The sequence below is a fragment of the Gracilinanus agilis genome, chromosome 3, assembly GCF_016433145.1.
Source record: "Gracilinanus agilis isolate LMUSP501 chromosome 3, AgileGrace, whole genome shotgun sequence".
In the NCBI taxonomy this organism is placed as follows: Eukaryota; Metazoa; Chordata; class Mammalia; order Didelphimorphia; family Didelphidae; genus Gracilinanus; species Gracilinanus agilis.
The window spans coordinates 373,065,821-373,093,090 of NC_058132.1; the positions used below are offsets into that span (position 1 = coordinate 373,065,821).

General features: G+C 37.3%; 1 protein-coding gene across 1 annotated transcript in view; it reads left to right on the top strand.

Annotated features, from left to right (window-relative positions):
- The first annotated feature begins 376 nt into the window (after positions 1 to 376).
- DCBLD2 (discoidin, CUB and LCCL domain containing 2) overlaps positions 377 to 27,270 on the top strand; it is a 92,349-nt gene continuing 65,455 nt past the window's right edge. Inside the window, exon 1 of the mRNA XM_044670131.1 lies at positions 377 to 772. Coding sequence (XP_044526066.1) covers positions 574 to 772 — 199 coding nt within the window. The 5' untranslated portion in view covers positions 377 to 573. The remainder of the gene's footprint in view (positions 773 to 27,270) is intronic.

Here is a 27,270-nt window from a genome sequence, read left to right on the forward strand (position 1 = left end):
GGAGAAGAGGGGGTGGGGGTGGATGCGGGAGGGGGTAACTTGGAGGGGGTAGACGGGGCAGAACGTGGTGGGAGGAAAGAGAGGAGAGAGGAGGCCAGAGGAAGACCATGATTGGAGAAAGAGAATCTTGGGCGCAAGAGCCTCGGGAAGGCGGGGAGAGAAGGGCGGGCTCACGGGGTCGGGTGGGAGAAAGAGCGAGATTCGATTGGAGAAAAGAGAGCCGAGGGGCGGGGCAAGGGGTGGGCCCAGGCTCTCGCGCTCTCTTTTCCCTCCCCTTCCCTTCGGGGAGCCAGGGCTGAGTGCCGGGCTTGGGGCGCCCCCTCGCCCCCGGCTGCTGCGCCGTTAGCTTCGGGGCGGGAAGGAAGGGCCAGGAAAAGAGGAGGAGGAGGAGGAGGAAGAAGAGAAAGAAGCAGGGGAGGGAAAGGAGGAGGAGGGAGCCGGGGCGCGGGAGGGCCGCGCGCTCTCCATCACTCCAGTCCCCCCCTAACCCTAGCCCCTGCGGCCGCTGCTGGTCCCGGGGCTCGGCCAGCTCCGTGCCGCTGCCCACACTATGCATGCGGATTGCAGGCCGGGATGGAGAGCCGGGGGTTGGTGAGAATCCAGCGCAGCTTGTTGTCGTCTCTTCCCCTGGTCCGGTTCTCGGTCCGGGTCCCGGCCCGGGCGGCAGCCTTCTTCATCTCCCCCTCTCACTCCTCCTCCTCTTCTTTTTCCACTCCTCTCTTTATCCTCCTGGTACTTCTGCTGCTGCTTGAAGACACCGGAGCCCAACAAGGTGAGCAGACAGGGGCCACCTCCTCCTCCTACAGGGGTGGGGGAGTTGTACGTGGTGGTGTGTGTGTGTGGGGGGGGGAGGGTCCTTTTCCCTTTTGCTGGGGAGCATGAGGTTGGACTGGGGTGTTTCTACACATTCCGCGCCCCGCTCCGTCCTCTGGCTGTGGCTTCTACACCAATGTTCTCAGGAAAACACACAGATGTGCCGTTTTGGGGGGAGACCCATACATCATTTTCCCTGGGGAGCGGACAACTTGCAGCCTGGGTTGCTTGTCTCGGAACTTGCAGGTCTGCATCATCGCCTGAGCGGAGGCTGGAGTGTGGAGGGGGTTCTGTGGGGTTAGTTAGGGCAAGGATTCTTAACCTTTTTTGGGTCATGAACCCCTTTGGCAGTTTGGTGAAGCCTGCGCGGACTTCCTTCTCCAAATAAAGTTTTAAAATGCATAAAATCGGGTACATAGCATTCCTAAGGAAACCAGTTATATTGAAGTAACTAATCAAAATGTTTTCCAGGAAACAAGTTCTTAGGCTAATAGCCCCTGGTTTAGGGAGCGGGTGTTTCTAAGTTAGAATTGAAAATATACGATATTGAGGTACAGGTGTGTCTAATTGTACCTATGGTTGTCTGTGTGTCTGCTTATTTATTTTATTTTTTCAAAAGAACAAGAATTTCTTTTCTCTTTTTCTTACCCATTAGGGGGTGGAATTTGTAGCAAATAAGCATAATCAAACAATACAAAATCCTACATTGGCCACATCCAAAAATAGGTCTCTATCTTGAGTCCATCACTTATCTGTCAAGTTAATAGTGGCCTATGCTGCTTTTTTCTTAACTTTCTTACAGGTAATGAAACTAATAAGGGCTTGTTAATTAGTGATTCAGGAAGAAGAGAGAATGGAATTCTACTAATTTTTTCTTTGAGGAGAAAATTTAAAGATAAAAAGGTTTGAAAAGGCATGAATAGAAAGTCAAATAACTTGAAGTGGGAGAAGGCAAAAAAATAATGAATATCAACTTTTAACTGGTAAAACTTAAATCATGATCTTTAAAGTTCTGCTTCCTAAATTTAAGGCTATCTACTCTATTTATCAAATACAGAGATTTGGTCAAACAGACTAAAAGGAAAACTTTTAACTTAATAAGTGGTATTTTCTACTCAAACTATTATTAAGAGTGGTGGTCAAGATTACTTTAGTTATAGGGTGGGTTTAACCCAAGTTATAGTATTATATTGCTCTAATAAATTTATTTTCCACATTAACAGGCTCAATTTTTCCAAAAAGCAAAACATTTTTTCCACTTAATATCCGTAAGAAACCTATAAGTAATCTAAATTGTAATGAAAACCTGCAAATAAAAGTTTGGGGGAGTAATTAAGATATGAGAGAACAAAAGGGCTAATAATATTTCACCTAATTAAAATGATACTATACCATATTTTGGCTTTATTTTTTAATTTGTTTAATATTAGTTGTAAAACATAGTTCTACTGAATTTCCTTTTTCATTGAAGCATAAGGGTTTTTTTTGTACTGATTTCTATGTTTGAGGCCAGCTGTCATTTAAATGTTACTCCCACTTGTAGTGATATAGGCAAGAATACCATAGACACGTTTTTTCGTGGAGATGCTGAGGTCTTGACAATCATGGGATCATAGTTATAGAGCTCAAAGGAACCTCAGAAAAATCTTGTCCAACCCTCTCATTTTATAGCTGAAGAAACTGAAGGCCATAAAAGATGTGACTTGTCCACATTTGCTCAGATAAGTTAATATCAGAGATGGGATTTGATCCTCAGGGATATTATGTCTATATTATAAGAAAAGAATAAGGTTAGTCATCTCTAACAGATGAACTGCTACATAGGCATTTTTGAACCCAATCTTGTAAATACAAGAGTACCTATGTTTGAATTCTTGAAATACTGAGGAATACTTGTAATTTATAGCAGGCCATTTAACCTTCGTGGTCTCTTTCTTTTATTTGTATAAAATGGATGGACAGGGTTCTCTAAGGCCCTTTCCACTTTCAATATTCTGTTCTAATTTAAATAGATCACTGTCGGTTTTTAAAAAATATTTTCCTCCAGATTGCATGTCAATATAATTTTTAATAATTGTTTTCTGACATTTTTCCATTCATGTTCTCTCCTTCCCTTCTTTTAAAAAAATTTATTAATTATTGATTAATTAAGAAAAATTTTCCACGGTTACATGATTCGTATTCTTTCCCTCCTTCAATCTGCATTCAGATTCGCATCAGTTCCTTCTATGGGACTGGTTAGGCTTTTTTGTCACAATTCTCTTGGAGTTGTGGATCCTTGCATTGCTGATAATAGTTTTTATTCATAGTAGATCATAGTATATTATCTCTGTCACTGTGTACAACTTTCTCCTGATTCTTCATACTTTATATCACTTTATATAAGTCTTTCCAGGATTGTTTTTTTATGATTGTCCTGTTCATCATTTTTTATAGTGTAATAGTATTCCATTACAATAATTTACCATAGCTTGTTTAGCCATTCCCCACTTGATAGACATCCCTTCAGTGCAGGAGTAAATCTCCCACAGGTCCAAGGTCTTGAGGAGGTGGGAAGATGTGGATGATTAAGACAAATGAGAGACAGTCTGAGTTTCAGCCAGGGAGACATCATAAATACTGTTCTGCCCTGCCTTGAGTAAGGTTTATTTTTATACACTTTCTTATATACTTTGAGATCACACATAATGTTGGCATGGAAATCCATTCTCATCCATTCTCATCATGCATCTTTTCTTGGAGAAAATGTATTAAGTCATACTTTTCATTCTCCAGTAACTTTCCATATTTTTCAAGATGTGTTTGACATATCTCTTGGGCTATAGTGGTGGGAAAGTACAGGAGACAATGTCTCCATTTATCATTCATTGTTCTTTTATGCTAACATACTGTACTGAATCAGGGATCAGGGAAACGTGGAGACTGTTCTGACCTGTTTTTGCAGGCACCTGTGTATGGGAGATCTAAGTTAGGGTTTTAAAATCTTTAACATTAACTCACTGTTTACTGGTTTGTTGTGAAGTGACTTCTAGGGGAATTTCTATATTACTGCATGTAAAGGTGGGAATTTCCTAAGAGTCTGTAGGGGTCCTGTGAGGGTTCTAGTAACAGCCTTTACTGTTCTTCTGATTTTCCCTGGGGCTGAGTAGGGATATTGATCACAATAATTCCAATAATAAAGAGAGTTAGTAAGAGAAGAGTCACACAAGGGGTATCAGAGTAAGGGGTTTCCATCCTTCCTGAGGCTGCCATGCACTTCCTTGAGGTCCCCCCTGTGACCATATCAGACAGGGTGGGTTTTGATGGCCCCTGGCACTTCAGTTTTCAATTCTTTGCCATCATAAAAAGAGCTGTTGTAAATATCTTTATACAAGCAGGTCCTTTTCCCCTATCTTTGATCTCTTTGAGATACAAACCTAGTAGTGGTATTGCTGGGCAATCACCATTAATAGGAATGCTAATATGTAATATATATTTTTAGATTTCCCAGTATAATATACAAATATTATAAATATGATTATTTAAAATTACATTATAAATTATATATAAATAAAATTATAAATAATAAACGTCATTTCTCCCTCTGTCCCCAACCCCCATGAAGAAATGTGATTTATTTAACCATCTGATCCATCTTTCTAGTAATGCTTTTCAGGATAAAAAACAAGCAAGAAAAATAATGAAGCAGTGAAGTAGAAAGCCCTTGCTTTTCCAATTAAGCGAATAGTCTACATTGTCAGTTGATATATCTTATTTTTACCCTCAGAATCTCTCCTGAATTGACCTGTTCTGAGTTGACACAAACCGTATTCCATCTCCTTCCAGCTGGATTATTGCTGTTGGTCTCTCTATCTCCAGTCTCCCCATGCTAATCCATCTTCCACACAACTAACACAATGTTTTTTTTCTTGAGTGTAGTTCTGTATATGCTATTTCCCATTCAATAAATTCTTGTAGTTCTCTTTGCTTATAGGAGAATATATATAAACTCTTTAAGTTTGACTTTTAAAGTCCTTTATTAACTAGCCCTGATCTATCTTTCCAGACTCATTATGCATTACTCTCTTTCCTGCCCTCCATGATCCAGCCAAACTGACATTCTCTCTCCTAATGTATATAAAACACCACCTTTGAGCTCTATTCATTGGCATTAGTGATTCTCTATGCCTCAAATTAATCCTTTATTACCTCTGTAACATAAAAGTCTTTTCTTTCAGGAAGCAGATCATGTACATACCACCTTTTACATAAGCCTTTCCTGACTACCCCACTCTGTCCTTCCTTGCTGACTACTCTCTATTTAACTATTTTGTATTTATTTTGTACTTATTCTTTTTATATTCTGTAAATATTACTTCTAGAAGTATAGTCTCCCCACATATTATAAACTTCTTGAATGCAAGGACTCTTTCCATTTTTTTCCATATTTTCTTTGTTATGTACCTTGCGCATACTGGGAAGTTTAGAAATGCTTTTTAACACCTACATTTTGAATAGAAAAAATAAAAATAAAATATAATTGAATACAGGCTAAATTCACTAAGAAATTGGACTTTATAAGGCAAGTATCCCAATATGTGATTTTTTTTTTTTGCAGTCGTAAATCAGTGGACGATATGTGAGATCAAATAGAGATAAAATTGTCTACCAAATTCATTTATACCATAATAAAGGTCACTGAAAAAAAATGAAACTGATTAAAGACTATTCTAATGTCTTATTTGGATTTATTTTGGGGAAAATACAATTTATATTTTAAAAGTAAACATGAACTATTTACATTGTACAGTAGCTGGAGCCACATGATTTTGAGCAGGATGAAATTGATAGCAAATCATTACCTCCTTTCGGTTAGTTTCTTTTTTTTTTTAATAATTTTTATTTTTTAGAAAAGTTAACATGGTTACATGATTCATGCTCTTACTTTCCCCTTTATCCCCCCTACCTTTCAGTTAGTTTCAATAAATATGGTGTTCATGTGTATATGTATGAGGTACCATGTTCTTAGGGAATTTAAAATGAAATTATTTGCCCACAAGGAGCTTATAAGTTCATGAAAAACTTGAGATTTTAGAAAGTTTTACAAAAATGCTTAAGAAAACTAATATTGTAAACAGTGGTAGAACAAAACAAAAGTTTGAGTAGTCAAAGGGGTCAGTGAGCACATTTGTTTATGTAAGGGGGTTTATATGGATTCTGTTTTGGTTTTGTCCATGTAGGTTATGTGTGCACACAGAAGTCTATCTAGATGTGACTGGCAGTGGGGTAAGAATAGATTCCTTCCCAGTTTCCTTCCCTTACTCTTAAAGGAGACTGATTTCTGCCATGAAGGGAAGCAGAAGATTGGTACTAAAGATAGACACTTTTCTTTCCTTAGAGAGAGAAGAGTCCTGGGCTAGTATTCTAATTATCTGCTTTCTTAAATAATTAGTCTAGGGAAAGTAATTTTTAGGTTCAAACTATACTTTTGATTACTATTCTTAATGGGAAAAGGGAGTTCCTAGCTATATATTCAAAGCTTGACCCCTTTCTCTTCAGGAATCAGTTTTGCAATGAATGAGAATAAATCCATTTGTCCAAGTTGATAGGGAAAAAAAAATCAGAGAAAGCATACATATGAGACTAGATGGCAGACACTCCACTGTTAATTGAGTTATGTTGGAAGTGAGGTAACTCAAAGAGAGTCCCAGATCTCACCCAAAGGAAAATTCCTTGAAAGTGTCTACTGTAGCGAGCTGGGGATAGGGACATGATAGAAGTTTCTAGCTCTTCTAGATGTCAACTTCTTCCCATAGTCTTTCTTTCCCTTCAGAAACCTGAAGAAAGATTGGAGTGACAGAACTGGATTTCTTTTCTCTTCAGATCTTACCTGAAGAGATTCTGAGCATTGAATAGTCAGTCTCCACTAAAGAGAAATTTGACCACTGGCCCTTTTAGTTAGTGGTTGCATACCATAAAAGGAAAAACCAGTGTCAGATAAGAAGTTCATTCAATTCAAGAAGCATTTGTTGAGTTTAAGAGGTACAAATCACTGCTAGATGCCAGGGATCAAAAACCAAAACAAAAAAAAAACAAACCCACAATAAAAACTAATTTATCAGACTAATGGATTTTATTTTTAATGAGTAGGATATAAAACATACAGGAATAAGTTAGAACAAAGTATATGTAAAGTAATGCTGGGTTAACAAATGAGATTGGGGAAGGCCTCCTATAAATAATACCTAGGTGAACTCTGAAGGAAGTTAGGAATTCCAAGAGGCAGAAGTAAAGAGGGAGAACATTTTAGAAATAGGGGAGTAGCTTTTGTAGAGTCAAGAAGAGAGGAGACAGAACAGCAAAGTAGTAGGATAGTAGGCCCCTTTTTTTTTCCTAAAGGCATTTTTAACTGGAACATTTTATGAGAGGGTATAATGTGAAATCTGGAAAGGTAGGCTAAAGCTAGGTTGTAGCAGACTTTAAATATCAAACAAAGGAGTTACCCTAGGGATAAAAGGGAGCTACTAGACCAGTGGTTCCCAGACATTTTTGGCCTACCGCCCCCTTTCCAGAAAAAATACTACTTTGGAAATTATGAAACTATTTATTGAACATAGAATAGAATGTAATACAAAAAAAAAAAAATGTGTCCATCACCGCTTCTCTGGATCTCTGCAGCACCCACCAGGGGGTAGTAGTGCCCACTTTGGGAATCACTGCACTAGACCTATAATTGCGAACCTATAGCATGGGTGCCAATAGGGGCATGCAAAGCCCTCTCTTAGGTACAACTGTAATCCCATTACTAGTAAGCCAGAGGAACTCTGGTCAGAGCTGTTCCTCTCCCCCTCTCCATGTGCCTAAGGACATTCCTCACTTCCCCTGGCCCTCTGTCCAGCAGCCCAATGGGAATGCTTCCCTCCCCTGTCTGGAGTAAGGTTCTGGGAGGTAGGGCCTCACATGCTGCATGAGGGTGCAGGGCAGTGCCTGTTGAGTCTGTGGTGAAGGTGATTCTTGTGGTGGGGTTAGAGAGGAGCTAGGTTTGAGGGGAGCAGAACTCACAGTGTGGCACATAACTGGAGAGGAATTGAATACTCAGGCCATTCCCTGCCCCCTCTCCATGTGAGCCTCTCATCATCCACCCCCCTGCCCAGCAGCCTAATGAGAACACTTTCTCCCTCCCCTGTCTTAGGTAAAAGGAGTGAGAGCAAGGGTGGCACTCTCTCTCTAAAAGGTTTGCCATCACTGCATGGGAGCTTCTTGAGAAGGGAATTAACCAATTAATCCTTTGCACTAATCCAGGTGAGAGGATAAAAGAGCTTTTGTTATGATATAAGTGCAAAGAAAGGGAAAAATATAGAGGCTGTCTTAACAAGGTGAGACAACTGACTGGCTTTGGAAAGATTTTGGAGAAGGAAGAATCATATATGACCTAGGAGTTGTGAATCTGAATAATTAGAAATATGACAATGGCCTTGACAGAAGTAGGAAAATTTAGGAGGAATGGGTTTGGGGGGGACTCTTCATGATCATATTCAACTTTTCTGACCTCTTCTATTACCCTTTTACATAAATCTCTAAGTGGGACCACTTGTCCTGCTCTAAATATATGCTATGTACTTTGCTGATGCCATACTCTTTGCCTAGAATGTGTCTTCTTTCTAATCTCAGACCTCAGAAATATTATTTTCAGGCCCAGTTTATATGCCAGTTCCTCCAAAGAGTTTTCTCTTATCACTTCAGTTAGGAATGAATTGTCCTCACTTTTGTTGTACTAGTTGTGCCTTTCAAAGAACTTATCACATACCATTTTTACTACAGTTATTTTTACTTGCCTTATCACAATCAATAAAAAAGTATTTTTGAATGTTTATTTTGTCCCAGGCACTATGCTAAACAGTGGGAATACAAAGAAAAAGAAATGGAGTCCTTCACCTCAAGGAGTTTACATTTTAATATGAAAGAATGCATATATAAAAATAGATACATAAAAGATATAGACAGATGAAGAGAAAGTCACCTTTGCACTAGCATTTGGACTAATAAAGACAGCCTTCTGAGGGTGATGTTTGAATTGAGTGTTGAAGGAATCCAGGGATTCCAAGAAGGGAATATGAAGAGAGGCATGAGAAGGGAAAAAGTATAATAAGTATAATAATAAATAAGCACGCACTTTGTGCCAGGAACTGTGCCAAATATCATCTCATTCAATTTGAGAGGGAGAACTTTCCAAGAATGGAAAACAGCCAAATGTATGGGCTATAAATGAGGATAGAGCATTGTGTGAAGAATAACAAGTAGTCCAGGATGGTTGGACCATAGACAATGTAAATGAGAGGAGGTTGGACAAATAAGAAGGAACCTGTTTGTGAATTGTTTTAAACCCCAAGCTGAAGAGTTTATGTTTGGCTCTGGAAGTAAGAGAAAGCCACTAGAATTTGAGTAGGGGAGTGGCATGATCAGACATAAGCTTTAGGAAAATCACCTTGGTGGCTGAGTGGATGATGGATTAGAGCCAGTAGAGACTTGAAGCTAGAAGACCAATTAGAAGGCTGTTGCAACAGTTGAGATAAGAGGTGATGAATTGTCCCTTTCACTTTGTTGGCATAATGTTCTCATATTTTCAAAGACCTAAGCCTGAGCAAAAGTGCTTGTGATTGAAGAGAATGGGTCATTCTCTACCTGGGGAGGTAGAAACAGCAAGATTTGGCAAAATTGGGATTTGTAGTGAATGAGATTAGGATTCAAGGCAGGTGAAAGTGATAGTTGTAGATTTAAGTGAATGGGAGGATGGTGGGGGGACCCTAGACTGGTGATGTCAAACTCTAATAGAAAGGGATGGAATACCACAACTTAACATCATCACTGTTGTATGTTTATTTGTTTGTTTATTTATTGTTAAACGTTTTTCCAATTCCATTTTATACTTATTCAGACTTCTCTGTGGAGTTTTGAAGCCTTTTAGTTTGAGAGTCCTGCCTTAAATCAGTGGTGTCAAATTCAGATAGAAATGGAAAACCATAAGTCGAATTATTTATGCTATATCATATTTTTATTTATTTATTTTGTTAAGCATCTCCCAAATACATTTTAATTTGGTTGAACTGGGGTGTTTTGGGACTGTCACCTCTGCCCTATTCAACCATAGGGAAGAGAGTTGGGTTTGGGGGAGACAATAAGTTCTGTTTTAGATATGTTGAATGTTGGTTGTCTGCAGGATTTAAGAGTTCAAAGTGTCTAGTAGGCAGCTTAGAATGTGGGCCTGGAGCTCAGAAAAGAGATTAGGTCTGGATATGGGAATCATCAGCATATAGAGGATAATTGAACTCATGGGAGGATGAGGTCACCAAGAGAGATGATGTTGAGAGAAAAGAGAAGAGGGCCCAGGACAGAGCCTTGGGGGACACCTTGAGTTAGTGGGAATGACAAAATATCCAAATAGAAAATGAGTGTTAGTGGATTGACAGGTATAAGAGGAATATCCACAAATTACATGCCTGTTTTATTCCAGACTTTGTGCTAGGCTTAGGAAATACCATTAAAAAGGATGAAATAATTTCTGCTCTTAGAGGCTTATATTCTAATGGAGAGACAAGTACACATGTAATTATGTACAGAATAAATATTAAGAGAATGAATACAAAGTAGTTAGGGAGGCACTAAGAATGTCATGGATTAGGAAAGAGTTCATGTAGAAAGTATTTCTTTAGCTGCTTAAAGGAAAAGAGGGAATGAAAAGGAGAGTACATTCCGGGCCTGGAGAAATCCTAGCTGGTGCAAAAGGCCAGTTTGGTTGTATTTCAGAGTCTGGAAAGGGGACTGTATAATGGTACTGAAAGGTAGATTAGGGATAGGTTCTGAAAGGCTTTAAAAACTAATCATCGGGGTTTATATTTTATCCTAGAGGCAAGAGACAGTTATTGGAGTATATTAAGTAGGGAAGTGATATGATTGGATCTTAAGGTAAAAAAACAAAGTGGGCAGGAAAACCAATTAGTAGGCTATTGCCTACTATATAGGCAAAAAGTGATTAAACTTTGAGTTATAGTGAGTAGAGACAAAGGCTAGGATATGAGATATGTAGAAATAACAAGATTTGGCAACCAATGGTTTGCCAATATGTCAGTGAGGTGAGGCATAAAGAGGAATCAAGGATGATGCCAAGAACCTGAGCCTGAGATACCTGAAGAATGGTGGTATTTAAACAGAAATAGGAAAGTTCTAAAGAGGAGGAAATGTCAAGGGAAAAATGATGTGTTCTGTTTCAAACATGCGTCTTTGAGATGTTTCCAGAATATGCACTTTTAAAGTCCATTAGGTGGGTGATATGAGACTGAAATTCAGTAGAGAATCTGGGGGTCACCAGTATAGAGATGATAACTCAATCCATAAAAGTTGATGAAGTCACTAAGAGAGAGATGATAGGAGTTACCCAGGACAAAGCCAAGGAGAACACCTGAAGTTGAGGGGTTGTACTGTGGATGATGAGCCAGCAAAAAAGATTAAGGAGCTGTCTGAGAGGAGAAGAACCTGATAGAGTAGTTTCACAAAATCCTAGAAAGAGAATATTCAGGAGAAGGGTAGTTAGCAATGCAAATGTAGCAGAACTGGTCTAGTAGGATAAGGCCTGAGAAAAGACCATCTGATTTCACAATTGGGTATCATTGGTAAATTTGGAGAGTAGTTTAATTTGTGATGAGGTTGAGGAAGAATAAGAGAAAATGGAAGCAACCAGTGTAGACAACTTTTTCTAGAAGTTCTGCTGAGAGAGAAGAAATACAGAATGATAATTTGTGCTGGGGGATAGTAGGGAGTCATTTATAGGATAGGGGAGAGAGTCATATTTGTAAGCAGAAAAGCAAGGAACCACTAGATAGCAAGAGGTAAAAGATTAGAGAGAGGGGATAAATGATAAATGATAAATCTTTTGGAAAAGATGAGAGGAATATGAAAGGAAAGGAAGCTTATAGGGAATAGTTTCAATTTTCTAGTAAAAGAGAAGGTAATAACTAACAAAGATAAGACATTTTGATACATGCTCTCAATTTTTAAGCGAAGTATGAGAGGATGAGGGGAAAAATTAAGATGTTCAAGTTGTGGTATATGGTTGTGATGGAATATTATTGTGATGTAAGAAATGACAAATAGTATGTTTTTGGAAAATTCTGGAAGACTTACATGAAATGGTGCAAAGTGAAGTGAGCAGAACCAAAAGAACATTGTATATAGCAATATTTTTTACCCTAGTTATTCTTGGCCATGCAGTGATCCAAGACATGATGAAAACTGTCATCTACCCTTTGAGAAAGAATTGGTGGAGTCTGGATGCAAACTGTATTTTACTTTCTTTCTGTTGTTTTTTTTTCCCCATTTGAGATCTCTTCCACAAAATGACTAATATGGAAAAATATTTTACATGATTGCACATATAAAATCTAAATTAGATTGTTTACCATCTCAAGGGGAGAGTGTTGGGAAGGATTGAAAGATGAAGGTGGCTGGAGAGATAGAATTTGGAACTCAAAACTTTAAAAAAAAAGTTTAAAAATTGTTTTTATGTGTAAATGGGGGAAAATAAAATGTTAAAAAAAGAAACAAAAAAGGATGCTTAAGAAGGGAAAATTTGGAACAGCTGCACAGTGGTGAGTGAAACAATCATTTCCTTACCTCAGTGAAGTCCCAGTTGAAAATAGATAACAAATTTATAGTGTACCTAATCAGCATGGTTCTGTGACTTTCTCCAGTTCTGTTTAACAGTTTATGTGATCGAACAAAACAGGTGAATGGAACAATCTGGATTTGTTCATAAGACAAAAGTTGCAGAATATTTAAGTTTATTGCTTTATTAAGGGATTGAGCTTGGGGGAAGTAAAAGGGTATAGCCAGACTCTGGACTTGAGGAGCAGGCATTGATGCTCACAGTAAGGATGAAAAGTAGGATTAAAAGTAGTAAGGCATAAGGAGAATTAAATAAAATATTAGAATTGGAAAAAGGAATTTTGGAAATTATGAACATGGGAAGTGGGATACTTTTATGTTCTAGCAAGACCACAGATATGGTTTAGGAAGGAGTAGGTTATAGGAGTTGAATAGATTGAGGAACTGAGAAGTAGAGTTATTAAAGGGAACATCAGTGTGTGAGAATAGTGCCTATGAAGGCAAGAATTAGAGTGGAGATGGAAGAAAGGAAGGAAACAAACATTCAAACATTTACTAAGCATCTACTACATTCTAGGCACTATGCTAAGTACTTTGCAAATATCTCATTTGATCCTCACAAACCCTGGGAGATAGGTGCTGTTTGTCTTCTAAACTTTGTGACTGCAATATAAAACATCATTAACTTCTTTCAAATCCAATCTTCATATCTTTTCTATTCTGTCTCAGTATTTCTTGCATTATTCTTTTCTTTCCACCTAAGTGGACTTTTTTAACATGATGCTTAATTTTTGTTGAATAATGTACTATAAAATATGATTATTTTATCCTTTCCCCGTGAGTTATTTGAGAACTTACTGAGTTTGAAATATGATACCACAGGAAGAATTTTTTACTTTGAAATGACTGTAATTTGATCAGTGACTGAATCTAATCACTCCAAATTAACATCTCTTCTGCCACATCTCAAAACATAACAACATTTTTATAGTAAGCTGAGGATAAATAGGGTACTTGAGGAGTATTGCCAACAACATAATACAGCATTAATCTTTGTTAGGCAGTTGAAGGATGACTATAAGGTAAGCCTTGGTAACTGGAAGGAATAACATAAATATTATAGTATTTAATAATATATTTTTAGAAGTGACCAGAATTTCTACCTTTAAAGAAGTATTAATCTAGTTCATATCATTTAAAGAGACTTTATTAAAGCCAAAGAAATGGTTATCACCTTAAGTTTTTTGGAGACATGAAGATTTGAGTCCAGTACAGTAGCATTGTGACCATAGACAAATCACTATCTGTTTTGTTTGGTAGTGGAATAGGGTTTTTCTGGATTAAAAAGTCACTTTGTGATATTGGGCACCAAATTTGTGACATTCGCCCCTTTGGAGCCCCAGAGATGGGAAGGAAAGATTTTATTAATGTAGGGCTAGTGACCCACAAAAAAATAAGTTAAACACTGCACTTCTAGAAAGGAATTTAATTTTTGGCTTTCTACCTCCTTGCAGAAATATAACACTTTTTACTCTCTTTTAGAATTAAGAACAAGGAGCATAAAATTTTACTCAGTACAACAGCAGATACTCACTCTTAAGTAAAATTATTCTGTGACCTGTAGCAGCAGTAACCAAAGTAAGATTATCCTGAGGACCTAATAAAATCAAATTAGCAGCTGAATAGGACCCTAAGAGCCCAGAGCTTCCAATACTTTTTCTAACCTAACATGTTAAAGATTGTATCATAAATTTTACTTTACTTTTAAGTATCTTATGCTATACTTGAGTGACATAGATTATAAAGCATAGTTTGTCATTAAGGATAGTAATCAGATAAGTGTAATGACTGATTTGTGGAAGAAACAAAGATATTGAGAATTCTACAGTAAGATATTGCTTTGAATATATAAATATTCATTTTAATAAAGTTTATCTATCTTATTAGATTTGGGTATATTTGAAAATTCAGAGCCAAGATTTAATTAACTACACATCTGTTAAGAGTCCATAACACTTAAAATGCCACTTCTGGTTAGTTTTATTTTATAGAAAATTCTTTTAAACTGTAGGTAAGAATATTCTAACTTATTCAGTGCAATAAATTTGAGATATTTTTGCTTAAGTTTTCAGCACATTAACTAGGGAACACTGAACTCTATCATACATTTCAGTACATTCTTGGCATTACTCATGTTATATACCTTCCTTCTATAACCCAATTAATACTCTTCTTCTATAAGCTTTTGAAAGGGAGATATTTTCATAATTTTACCCAGTATCATACATGTAAAAAGTCCCATTTCCATCTGTTTGGGCAGTATTTTGTTAAGATGATTGGCAAAAAAAGAGAAGGATTTGAATATCACCTATTCATTTAACAAGTATTTATTAAGCATCTACTAGATCCTAGAAAAAGGGGATACAAAGGCAAAAATTAAAAAGGCCTTGCCCTTAAGAAACTTGTATTCAACTGGGGAAAACAACATATAAATAAATGCAACAATATTTAAGATAAGGATAAAGTTATTTTGGTGGGGAGCTACAGCACTAGCAAACTAGGCTACTCAGGAGAGTTCTTAGTTTTATTAAGCTGCTGAATGAGGGAATATATTCTCTGGGAACAGAGGCAGTGAATTAGGTCTACTGACCACAGCAGGTTGAATAAAGGGTCTCTATGTGAGCTCAAGTTTTTAAATGGAAAGATGAAAAGTTTCCCCACCCATTTTGTTTTCTTAATTTTATGGCAAAAATCTTTTCAAACAAATGAATATGTGACAATTAATTTTCCTTGCCAAGGAAATGAAAAGAAAACCCATAATAAGACATATATGTCTAAGAGGGCAGCTGGGTGGCTCAATGGATTGAGAACCAGGCCTAGAAATAGGAGGTCCTGGGTTTAAATCTTGTCTCAGACTCTTCTTAGCTGTGTGTCCCTGGGCAAGTCACTTAACTCCCATTGCTGAGCCCTTACCACTCTTCTGCCTTAGAACCAATATATCTAATATTGGTTCTAAGATAAAAGGTAAAAGTTTTAAAATTAAAAAAAAAAAGACATATGTCCAAGTGGATTTTATTAAAAGATATTCTTTACAAGTCCTCCAAATATGCATTCAGATTGGTGTACTAGTGTGGTAATCTCAAACCATCTCAAAATGGCTTGACATCTTTCCCCTATTGGGTAGGAAAATCCCCATCTCTGACATGGTCGAGATCCTTTTCTGGAGACCTAGTTTGGTAAATGGAGGGAAACATGGTATCATCTATTACTTCCTCTACAAGGTCTTTGTTTTGGTGTCTTTAAGTGTAGGAACTATTTGAGGGACATCAGAAAATGGAATTGAAATGCTTTTGTAATTTACTTGAGGTGAACAAAAAGGGATATAGAAGCTCTCATATAGAGTGTCCCCAAAAGTCTTAGTGCACTTTTAAACTTTAATCACCTTAATATCTTAAGCTTTAATGACTTAAAACTACACTAAGACTTTTGGGATACCCTGTATGTGATTTGGGGCTATTTGGGCTCAGATGGCTACTTATCAGTGAAGTTATAATTGGAGGTAGAAAAAGGAGGTGGGCTGTTTAGGCTGGCATTAAGGGAATAAAGCAAAAAAACATGAGAAGCAATTATAACTATAGATTTATAGTGAGCATATTACTTGGTCATTCAGCAAACTTCAGTGGATTTGTAGGGAAATCATAAAAGTTGCAACCCTTGCCCTGTTCACAGTAAACGACTGAACTAGTTAAGACCAGAGTTGTTTATTGCCTAATCCAGGATATGCTGAAAGTACTGATCCCAGGAACTTTCCAGGTTTAACAATTAGTATGCCTTGCTTCCTCAAGAGACTGTGCCTTATTTGGAGAATAGCTCTCTGTTAAAATACAGGTACCCATCAGCTTCATTTCTGGCTTTCTTGTAACCTGAGTGCAGACTCTGTAAACATGTAGTTCACAGAGGCTCAGGGAGGTTGGCCACTTATTTCATGCCAAACAGTTTAATACAAATTCTTTTCCTCAAACTTCCTTAGCCTGTCATTTGTTCTTAACTGACATTTTAGTGTCAGAAGTGGGATCCCTTCGAGTAACATCAAGTGAGTCCCTGGGACTACGGAAGGTTGGAATGACCTATTTAGAATTGATTAACACTTGGTGAGTACTTTAGAGTTTGGAAAGAAAACAGTCAAGTTGCCTTTCACTCCAGACTAGATCTCAGATTCTGGGGGACCAGAAAGCTTGGGACTATGACCTGGAAGCTACTGGGAAAAATCAGGTGAACTTATTGAAAAGCTGTGATCTGTCTTTGAGGTATACCATCTGGCTTGGATAGACATTATGGATAGACATCAACTGGCCTCATTTTCCTGTGTTTTTTTTAAGATCCTGAACTCAAAATAATACATAAAACATGTAATAAAATAATAATCAACAACATGTAATACATAGAGGCTCAGGGGAGTTACCCATCTATATCAGCTCTCCTCACTGCTGGACAGCTTAATAAATTCTTTTCTTGAAACTTTCCTAGTTTGTAATTTGCTCTTGTCTGACAGCTTCCTATTGCTTTTAGGTTAAAATGTAAAACATTTTTGCTTATCTTATAAAGTCTTGGCACATATTTGCCCTGACTCATCTTTCTAGATTCCTTGTACATCATTTTTCTTCCTGAACTCTGAGTTTCAGTCAAACTGGCCTTCCATTGCTTCCTCACTTATAATACTAGAGATAAAATCTTTTATCTCTGTTCGTTTGTACTGACTGACTTCCAAGCCTGGAATGCACTCTTTCCTCACCTGTGTGTCATAGAATCTTCTCTTTTCCTAAATGATGTAGCACAAATAACCAAATTAGAGGAGCCTGGAAAATTTTACCTGTCAGATCTGAGGATAAAGAAGAATCATGATCAAAAAGAGATGGAAGTTTCCTGAGAAATAAAACAGATAATTTTGATCACATTATATTAAAAAGGTTTTGCACAAATAAAACCAATTCAGCTAAAATTAGAAGAAAAGCAAGAAGATTGGGGAGAAATTTATAGCAAGTTTCTCTGATAAGGTCTCATTTTAAAAATATATATTTATATAACAGCCAAATTTATAAAAATAAGCAATTACTCAATTGAAAAAATGAGCAATGGATTAAGAACAGGAAGTTTTAGATGAAGAGATCAAGAAATGCTCTAAATCTAGAAGTGCATACTAAAACAACTCTGAGGTGCCACCTCAAACCCATTAGATTGGCTAAGGTGACAGAAAAGGAAAATGATTAGCCAATGCAAGAGGAGATATGGGAAAATAGGTGCACCGATTTACATTCAATTGGCATTGTGAATTAGGCCTGTCAGAACAATTTGCATCTATGCCCAAACAGTGCATACCTTTTGACACAGCTACTATGTTTGTATTCCTAAGAGATCAAAGAAAAAGAAAAGGACCAGTATGTACAAAAATATTTATAGGAGGGAGATGCCCATCAATTGGGGAATGACTTACTATCGTGCCATAAGAAATAGTGAGAGAGATGGTTTCAGAAAAACCCAGAAAGGATTATATGAATTGATGTAAAGTAAGATGAACAGAACCAGAAGAACAATACAACAGCAATATTATATTGATAATAAACTGAGAAAGGCTTATTAACTGCTTTGATAAATACAATGATCCATGACTGGACCAAAGCAATTAGTGATGAAAAAAATGCCTTCATTTACCTCCACAGAGAGAAGTACTGGACTGAATGCATATTTTTTTTCTTCACAACATTGCAAATGAGGAAATGTGTTTTGCATGACTTCATAATGGATAATGGAGTATCATTTCAAAGATGCAACTCAAACAGCACTTTCTACTTGATGCCATTACTGTTTTCCTATAACAGCTAATGCCCTTCTTTCCAAACTACCTTGTTAATTACTGTGCATTTATTTTAGTGGTTCCCAAACTTTTTTGGCCTGCCACCACCTTTCCAGAAAAAATATTACTTAGCCCCCTAGAAATTAATCTTTTTTTAAATTTTAATAGCAATTAATAGGAAAGATAAATGCACCTGTGGCCATCACCACCTCCCTGGATCACTGCAGCACCCACCAGGGGGGAGTAGCACCCACTTTGGGAATCACTGATTTATTCTTTTTATATTTATTTTTATATAACTATTTAAGTTCTTATCTCTCCCAGTAGCATTTAAGAATTTGATATTTGCAACCATAGCCCATAGTCATTGGCATATCATAGACCAGGGGTCGGCAAACTTTCTGGCCTTGAGAGCCATAAACGCCACATTTTTTAAAATGTAATTTCGTGAGAGCTGTACAGTGCGCACTCCTGTAACAGCGCCTGAAAAAAAATGGACTTTATGGCTCCTGCAGAAAGAGCCATATCTGGTCCTCAAAAGAGCCAGATATCGCTCGAGAGCTATACTTTGCCGACCCCTGTCATAGGGGAAGAAAAGGGAACAAGCATTTATTAATGCCTATTATATACCAAGTATTGTACTAATAATATTTACAAATATTTTATCATTTGAGTTTAGCAAATACCTATCAACCGATTATACAAAATAGTAGTCAATTAATATGGATATGGATTTCTTCTTAATTTCTTGACCATTGCCAGTATAGCCTTGAATTATATTTTGAACATAACTTCATTTGAGATTGAGCCATCCAATTGAAAGTGTCCAATAGATCATTTGTAATGTGTACTTGAACTTCAGGGGGTAGATCTACAGATCTGGAAGTCATCTGCATTGAGAAAATAACTAAGCTTATGAAAAAATATATTCATTAGGGGGCAGCTGGGTAGCTCAGTGGAGTGAGAATCAGGCCTAGAGACAAGAGGTCCTAGGTTCAAATCTGACCTCAGCCACTTCCCAGCTGTGTGACCCTGGGCAAGTCACTTGACCCCCATTGCCCACCCTTACCAATCTTCCACCTATGAGACAATACACCGAAGTACAAGGGTTTAAAAAAATATATATATAGTCATTTAGAAAAAGGGTATAGAGAGAAAAGAAAAAGACCCAAGAAAAAGGTTGCGAATATACTCACAATGAATGATTATTAAAAATTGGATATTAGTATCACTGCCTCATGCAGCACTTTGTACATTATAACATTTTTAAGTGCTTTGGTAAATACTGACATCAAGACTTCCACAAATATTCTTTATACACAGACAGATTACGCTCTATATTGTCACGTGGGTAAGTTAGGCTGACTTCCTTGGCCTAGCTGGGCCAATTCTAACCTCTGCCTATCTGGCTGTTGGGCCTTGTGGCTTACAGCTTCATTTATTTAGCCTTTTAACCTTCTCCCTCCGTCCAGGCCTTTGGCCTGGACTAGCCTCTCCTTTTCTCTTTATTCCTACTTTTACCTACCGATTGTAAATAAACTCTTCAACCCGATGCTGACTTGAGTCTTGCTATAATTTTTCCAATCAAATTTTATTTAATGACAAGCTTGGAGAAAATGAAAAGTGGCTGGCTGCTCTTGATAATTCATGGAATTAACCTGCTTATGGGGGTGCTTTGCTCTTTAAAAAAATACCAATGTTTGCTAATTACTTGGAAAGATATATCGTGGTTGGTTTTTATTCATGGTAAAGCTAGGTTTGTATTTATATTTTGAGTTCTTATTTGATTAATGGTTTAATTTTTGAGGATACTGAAGTTACAGTTGGAAATTCTGAAAGAACACTTGGGAACTACATTAGCAGATTTTAATTATTTAGCGTTCATAGTCATCCTACTTTATCGAGGTGACTGAAAGTTTTTCAAGATTGTTGCCAGTGACACACAAATCATGGCAGGCCCTGGTCCAGACTAACTAGAGAAACTCCTTACCAGAGAGGCAACATCAATTTGTTAAGATTTTCGGAATGGCATTCTATAAAACAAGTCTGTTTGGGTTTTTTTAGAGTGGACTCCCAGTTTCATTGGCCTAGTGAACTCCTGGGCAAGAACATTTCCTAAATTAGTGCAAATCCCAGAGATTTGATCAGGCTCCTGAGAGGTGAAGGGCTTTGCTAGTTGGTCACAGATATAAAATCTCTGAAGTGAACTCTCCTTTCACTACACCATGCTGCTTTTTTACAAAGCAGAGAAAATACAAAATAGCCCTCAAGCCTGTGAGATTGCTTTCTGCTTCCACAGGAGTGGGGAGAGATCTACAAACATTAACTTAATTATTTGTGCTATTAATTTAATCATAACCGTATAGATTTGGGAACCAGAAGAGACTTCAGAAACCACCTAGTCCAACTTTCTAATTTTACAGGTGAGAAAACTGAGACTTGGAGATTCATACAGGTTAATATCTAAGACAGAATTTGAATTTGACCCCCTCAGTCCAGAGCAGGTACTCTTTCCACTGTATCAATCTTATTTTTTATCCTTGTTCAGTACCTAATAATAAAGCCCTACAGGATAAAAGAAAATATCTCCCTGTTTGCATTTTCTGCATAAAAGAAAGAGAAAGCATTAAGATATTGTTGGTAAATAGAAAGATATAGATTATCAAAGATTCAATTAATGGTTTTGACAGTGCCAATTTCATCACAAGATCAAAGGCAGCCAGAAACAACATTTCATGTATGGGATGGTCACCTTGCCTTGCAAAGATGAACAGAAACAAGTCATCATGAGAACAGTACTTTGCAGTGTATATACCATTATCTGTCAGTTGATGAGGTAGACAAATACTGTGATGAATATGACAAGTTCTACTAAACTGTTAATGTCAGTGTGCAAAAGAAGGACATCCAAACAGTAGAAAAAACTGTTAAAGCTCAGGAAATGAAAGGAATCAAATGCTTATTTAAAAATTTATAATTACAATTTTAAAACCTCACACCTATAAAAAGACAAACAACCAGACCAACTTAACAATTGGTAAGTGGGAGATGAGTCTGCTTTTCTCTCATGCCTTATAGTATAACTATCTACACTATTATGTGCAGTTCTAGAATCCCCTTTTCTTTTTTTAAATGTATTTAGAATATTTTTCCATAGTTATATGATTCATGATTTTTTCTCCCTTCTTCTTCCCCGCTCCCAGAGCTGACAAGCAGTTCCACTAGGTTATACATGTATCATTGTTCAAAACCTATTTCCATGTTATTCATATTTGCAGTAGAGTGATCTTTTAACATCAAAACCACCCTAATCATATCCACATCAAACCACATGATCGATCATATGTTTTTCTTCTGCATTTCTGCTCCCACAGTTCTTTCTCCAGATGTGGATAGCATTCTTTCTCATAAGTTCCTCTAGATCAGGGGTTGGCAATGTATGGCTCTTTCTGTAGGAGCCATAAAGTCAATTTTTTTTCAGGCACTGTTACAGGAGCGCGCACTGTGAGCACTGTACGGCTCTCATGAAATTACATTTTAAAAATGTGGCGTTTATGGCTCTCATGGCCCAAAAGGTTGCCGACCCCTGATCTAGATTGTCCTGGATCATTGCATTGCTGCTAGTAGAGAAGTCTATTACATAGAATCCCCTTTACATAATAGCCATGGTTTTTATTAATTTCACTTTGGTTATCCCTTTGCAGAGGAAGAGTTTAGTTGATTCTTCTAATATTATTGGTCAGCTAAAAGACATTGGCTGTTTTCTCTCTGGGTTCTTTGTGCTCTCTCAATACATATTAAAGCAGAGAGAAGCAACTGTTTTGTAGTGGCATTATATTTACAATTATATATGAAACCCATTCAAGAGGAATTTTCTTAGACTGTCCAGTTTCTTGTCCACTAAATCTTTAACCTGTTCTTTGCTTCTTCTGCTTGACTAAAATCTTCATTCTTACCTGCTAATCAATAACTAGATCTTCTGGCAAATTTATATTCCCTGTTTTCCATAAAAGTTATCTCAAATCTATCTTCATAAGAGACTCTTTTTTTTAAAAAAAAAAGAAACCTAAAAACCTTTTCCAGCTACAACTGTTTAAGGATGTTACTTAAGAATTTTTAAGAATAATTTTGATTTTAAATGATTTTTTTTCCTTCGAAGCTGACTTTAGAACTAAGATAAGACTTCTGAGCTCTGTAGCTAGTAGTGAATAACATCACAAAAACAAATGCTTATTGACTACATATCTCAGTAGACAAAAAAGGATTGGTTACATCTATGGGAATCATTTTAGAATCAAGTCTTTGTGTGTGTTAAGATTGTTGTCTATTATAGCAGAGAACAAAATACAAAATGAGAAGAAAAGATAAGGATGGGATGAAAGCAATTTATGGAATAACATCACCTCTAACTCCAATTTTTAAATAAAGTGTGGTTTTCAAAAAAATGGACAAAAAATGACTTATTTTTATTTTTTGTAAAGCTATGTTATCAGTTACATGTAATAACAATTTTCCACGTGAGTTTTCCAAAGTTTTATCATCCAAGCACTTTGATCAGGGTTATACATGTATTATCAAACAACATGCATGTTGTTCATTTTTTTTTTAATTTTAAACCCTTAACTTCTGTGTATTGACTTATAGGTGGAAGAGTGGTAAGGGTAGGCAATAGGGGTCAAGTGACTTGCCCAGGGTCACACAGCTGGGAAGTGTCTGAGGCCGGATTTGAACCTAGGACCTCCCGTCTCTAGGCCTGGCTCTCAATCCACTGAGCTACCCAGCTGCCCCCATGTTCATTTTTTTAAGAGAATAATATAATACCAAAAACCCCAAAATTAAAACCCACTTATTTTCGTTTTTAGAGTTTTAACTAATCAAAAATAAGTTTCCCAACAAGGAGTTCAAAAGGTCCCAGAAACTACTTTATTCAGAAAATACTCGGTCTTTTTATGAAGCTGAAAGACATGGTAACTGAGGGGAATATCAGTGAAAGTCAAGGTACAAACTTTTATACAATAGTATAAAGAGCTTGTTGAAAGATTGAGTAGTGTCATTTCATAAAATATTGAAGAGCATTTGAAGGGAAATTAAGTCTGTAGAGTGAATTTCTGATTAAGGTGATGATGTGAAAGTTCACAGAGGTGCTTACCTATTACATATATACTTTGGCAAAGATCTACAAAGAGCATCAGATCAGATCAGATCAGATCAGATCAAATAACGATTTTTTTAAAGTCTAAAGAAAAATAACAGATGTAAGCTCCTTTCATCTATCCAAGGCTTTACAAAAAGACAGTTAGAAGCATGTCTGCATTGGGAAAACAGACCTCCCAGAAAAACCAGCAAGAACACAGGTAAACAGACTGTCAGCTTGCTGGCACTCTGACCGGGCTTTCTCCAGGGGAACCTGAAGTCCAAAGCTCTTTCACTGGGACTATGCTGGGGACCAGAATCCTGTCATGCAGTAATATAGAAGTTCCAGGTCAGCTGAAAGTCTATGGCTGTAAGACAGTAGTGTCAAACTCAAATATAAACAGATTCTTGTGGCCTTGAGCATTACCAGCAGAGTTTGACACATGCTTTGAGGGTATATGGTTTCTGCCTTTCAATCATCTTTGCCAGTGTTCTCAGTACAGACATACCATAATAACTTGAAGCCAATGTTAGGAACCCAGGAAATTCGGTATATGACCCACGGGATCTGGACTATCAAATCTAAGATTGCAGGAGGAAGCAGATCCTGATCCTGTCACAAAGTCCCAACATAGGAACTAAGGCTAGAGTTAGGAGAAAACAGAGAACATTATATACAGTAAAGAAACTCAATAGGTAAAGAAACTAAGATAAATGCAGAAGAGTGTTATAACTCCACAACCAACATAGGTAGAATCTTGGGGGGGGGGGAGGGAATGGTTTGACAAAAAGTATTTAAAGAGTAGCTAGAAAGAATTAAATAAGATAATTTTTAAAAATGGAATTAGAAGGGGCAGCTGGGTAGCTCAATGGAGTGAGAGTCAGGCCTAGAGACAGGAGGTCCTAGGTTCAAACCCGGCCTCAGCCACTTCCCAGCTGTGTGACCCTGGGCAAGTCACTTGACCCCCATTGCCCACCCTTACCACTCTTCCACCTATGAGACAATACACCGAAATTAAGGGTTTATAAAAAAAAAATGGAATTAGAAGTGAAATGAAGGTTCTGAGAAAAAGAATTGAGGAGAAATTAAATAGCCCAGGACAGAAAGTAGAAAAATTTATCAATATAATCTAACTGAAAACTGGAGTTGAGTAAACAGAACTCAGTGACTTCAGGAGATAGTTTAAAAATATTAGAACAAAGTAAAAGTTTGAAAAAAATTGAAGAAAATTTAAGGTGTCTGCTATCAAAAACAACTGACCTGGGGAACAGATCAATAAGAGACAATTATCTGAACAAAAAACTAAATATTTTATTTCAAAACATAAGAGAAAACTGCACAAATTTATCAGAATGAGAGGGCAGATAGAAAATAGAGAGAACCCACCTGTTGCCTCTTGAAAGAAAAACCAAGTTGAAAACTTCCAGGAATGTCATAGTTTTCAGGACAAAGAAAAAGTATTGTAAGCAGCCAGAAAAAAATGTACAAATATCAGATAATCTCAGTTTAGATCTCATGGAACTTGACAGGAAATAATATAAGGTAGGGAAATGTTTAATATATTCCTGAATGCAAAAGATAAAGACTTATAACCAAGGCAGTTAGTCCTATGGGGGTGTAGTGGGTCTTTAATAGAGTAGAGGACTTTTAATTATTCATGATGAAAGATGAGAGTTCAATAAATTCGTTGCCTTTGAAACATAAATACACAGCAATTATGAGAAATCTAGACAGGTAAATACAACAAATGAACTAAACTATCTACCCAACAATCTGAAATGGGGAGAAAAGACAAATGTTCTTTCAGAACTCACTCTTCTGGAGGGAGTTAGAGACAAATACTGGGCCTCGGGATGGTTTTGTTTTATTTTGTAGATTTTAAGAAAGAAAAAGGAGGAATAAGGAATAGAGTAGGGAAAAATGAAGAAGAAAGAAATAACTTTTTCATAGTAGTGTTTGCAAAAGAAATTTTAAAACATGGAAGAAAGGGTGAGGAGATGAGTATCTCATGATCCTCATGTTTATGCCAGAAAGGCGTGGGTTGAACACAGACATACTACACAGATATACATATATTCCATATTTGGTGTAAAATACATTAACTCAACAGAGTAACAGGTAGAGACTGAAGAGAGGGATGTTTAAGAATCAGAGTGCCTAGAGTTGGCCAAATATAGAGGAATATATGAAGCATCTGTGATTTTATATAAGTGAAGATTTCAGTCTGCTTTTGACTTTAACCTAATTCCCAAGCACTAATCCTTAGCATTTAAGTGACTTGCCAAGGCTCAGCTAGCTAGCAAGTGAATGAAATTAATTTGAATCTAAGTGTTCCTAGCTCTAATCCTATCACAATATCTACCACCATTCCTTACACTTGGCCAAGTATGTACAGAAGAAATCTGTGGCAGAGGCAACATAATTCTAAGGTGTTAAGGGAGAAACCAGGAAAAGGTGCCTTAAACAGTAAATATGGGTCCAGGTGGGTGTGTGGGAGACAGGAATGACAGGAAGGGGCCCAACAAGTAGGGGGACTGGGTTATAACGGCTGTCTGGATGTCTATAACAGAAATGGCCGTTGGCCTCCAACTGCCACCCAGCACCAACAAGACAGAGCCTATGGAAGCTGACAAGTAAAGGCAAGAGTTTAATAACACATTTTAATCAGGGACAAACTAAGGTAAAGGATGGGAATAGGGTTTTTCTACACTAACAGACTATGGGCAAACCACAGGGGCAGGGGGAAGGGACTTGACTATACTCTCCTATGATCTAAGCAAGACAGGACCCAAAGAAAGCAGTACTGGAGTCACAAGAGGAAAGTTCCTCCCAACCTGGTTCCAGCCAGGTTTGGTCAGCTTAGCTGAGGACCTGAGGGTGGCTTTACTTGGGATCTCACGGCTAATCCAGGGATAGTTTCAGGATGCCAGGAGTCAACTCCACCAGAACAGATGATCCAAGGTATCCAGGTAGGGAGAGATAGTTTGCAATGCTGTCCACCAGATCACAAACCACTCCCTACTTGGTGCTGCTCTGCAGGTCTGATGTCCTCTGCTGTAAGCCTTCATCACTCTCAGGATCCCAGGGAATACAACTCCCCTAGCTCTGAGATCTCCCAGGGTCAGCAACAGTTTGTGCCAAGCCCCATGGAGTCTCTCTCAGGCACAAGCCACTTCTTCCTTCCCCTGCATTCCATTCAGAATGTCCATGACCTCCAGCTAAGGCTTTTCCTAGCCTGCTTACACACCTACTTTTAAACTTATGCCTATTATAAAGTGCACCCAAAGATGAATTTTCGGGACATCTCAGAGCTTCTAAAAGAGTAGAAAAGATCATGTATATGTAACTTTTTACCCCCCAAAATATGACTTGTAACGTAGTAGCAGCTATCACTTCATATACTTCTTTAAAATCTAAAATCTGTTGTCAAAATGATGTATTCATACATCAAAGACAAATGTGTGTATGGGTATATATATATATATATATATATATATATATATATATATATATATTTATTTATTTATTTATTTATTTTTTATTTTTTTAAACCCTTACCTTCTGCCTTAGAGTCAATATTTGTGTATTGGTTCCAAGGCAGAAGAGTGGTACAGGCTAGGCAATGGGGGTTAAGTGACTCGCTCAGAGTCACACAGCTAGGAAGTGTCTGAGGCCTGATTTGAACCTAGGATTTCCTGTCTCGAGGCCTGGCTCTCAGTTCACTGAGCCATCTAGCTGCCCCTACATCAAAGATATTTTTGATGAAAACACAAGGATTAGAAAGTTTTTTAAGATTTTTAAAATATGAGATTATATCTTTATTTTATTTTATTTT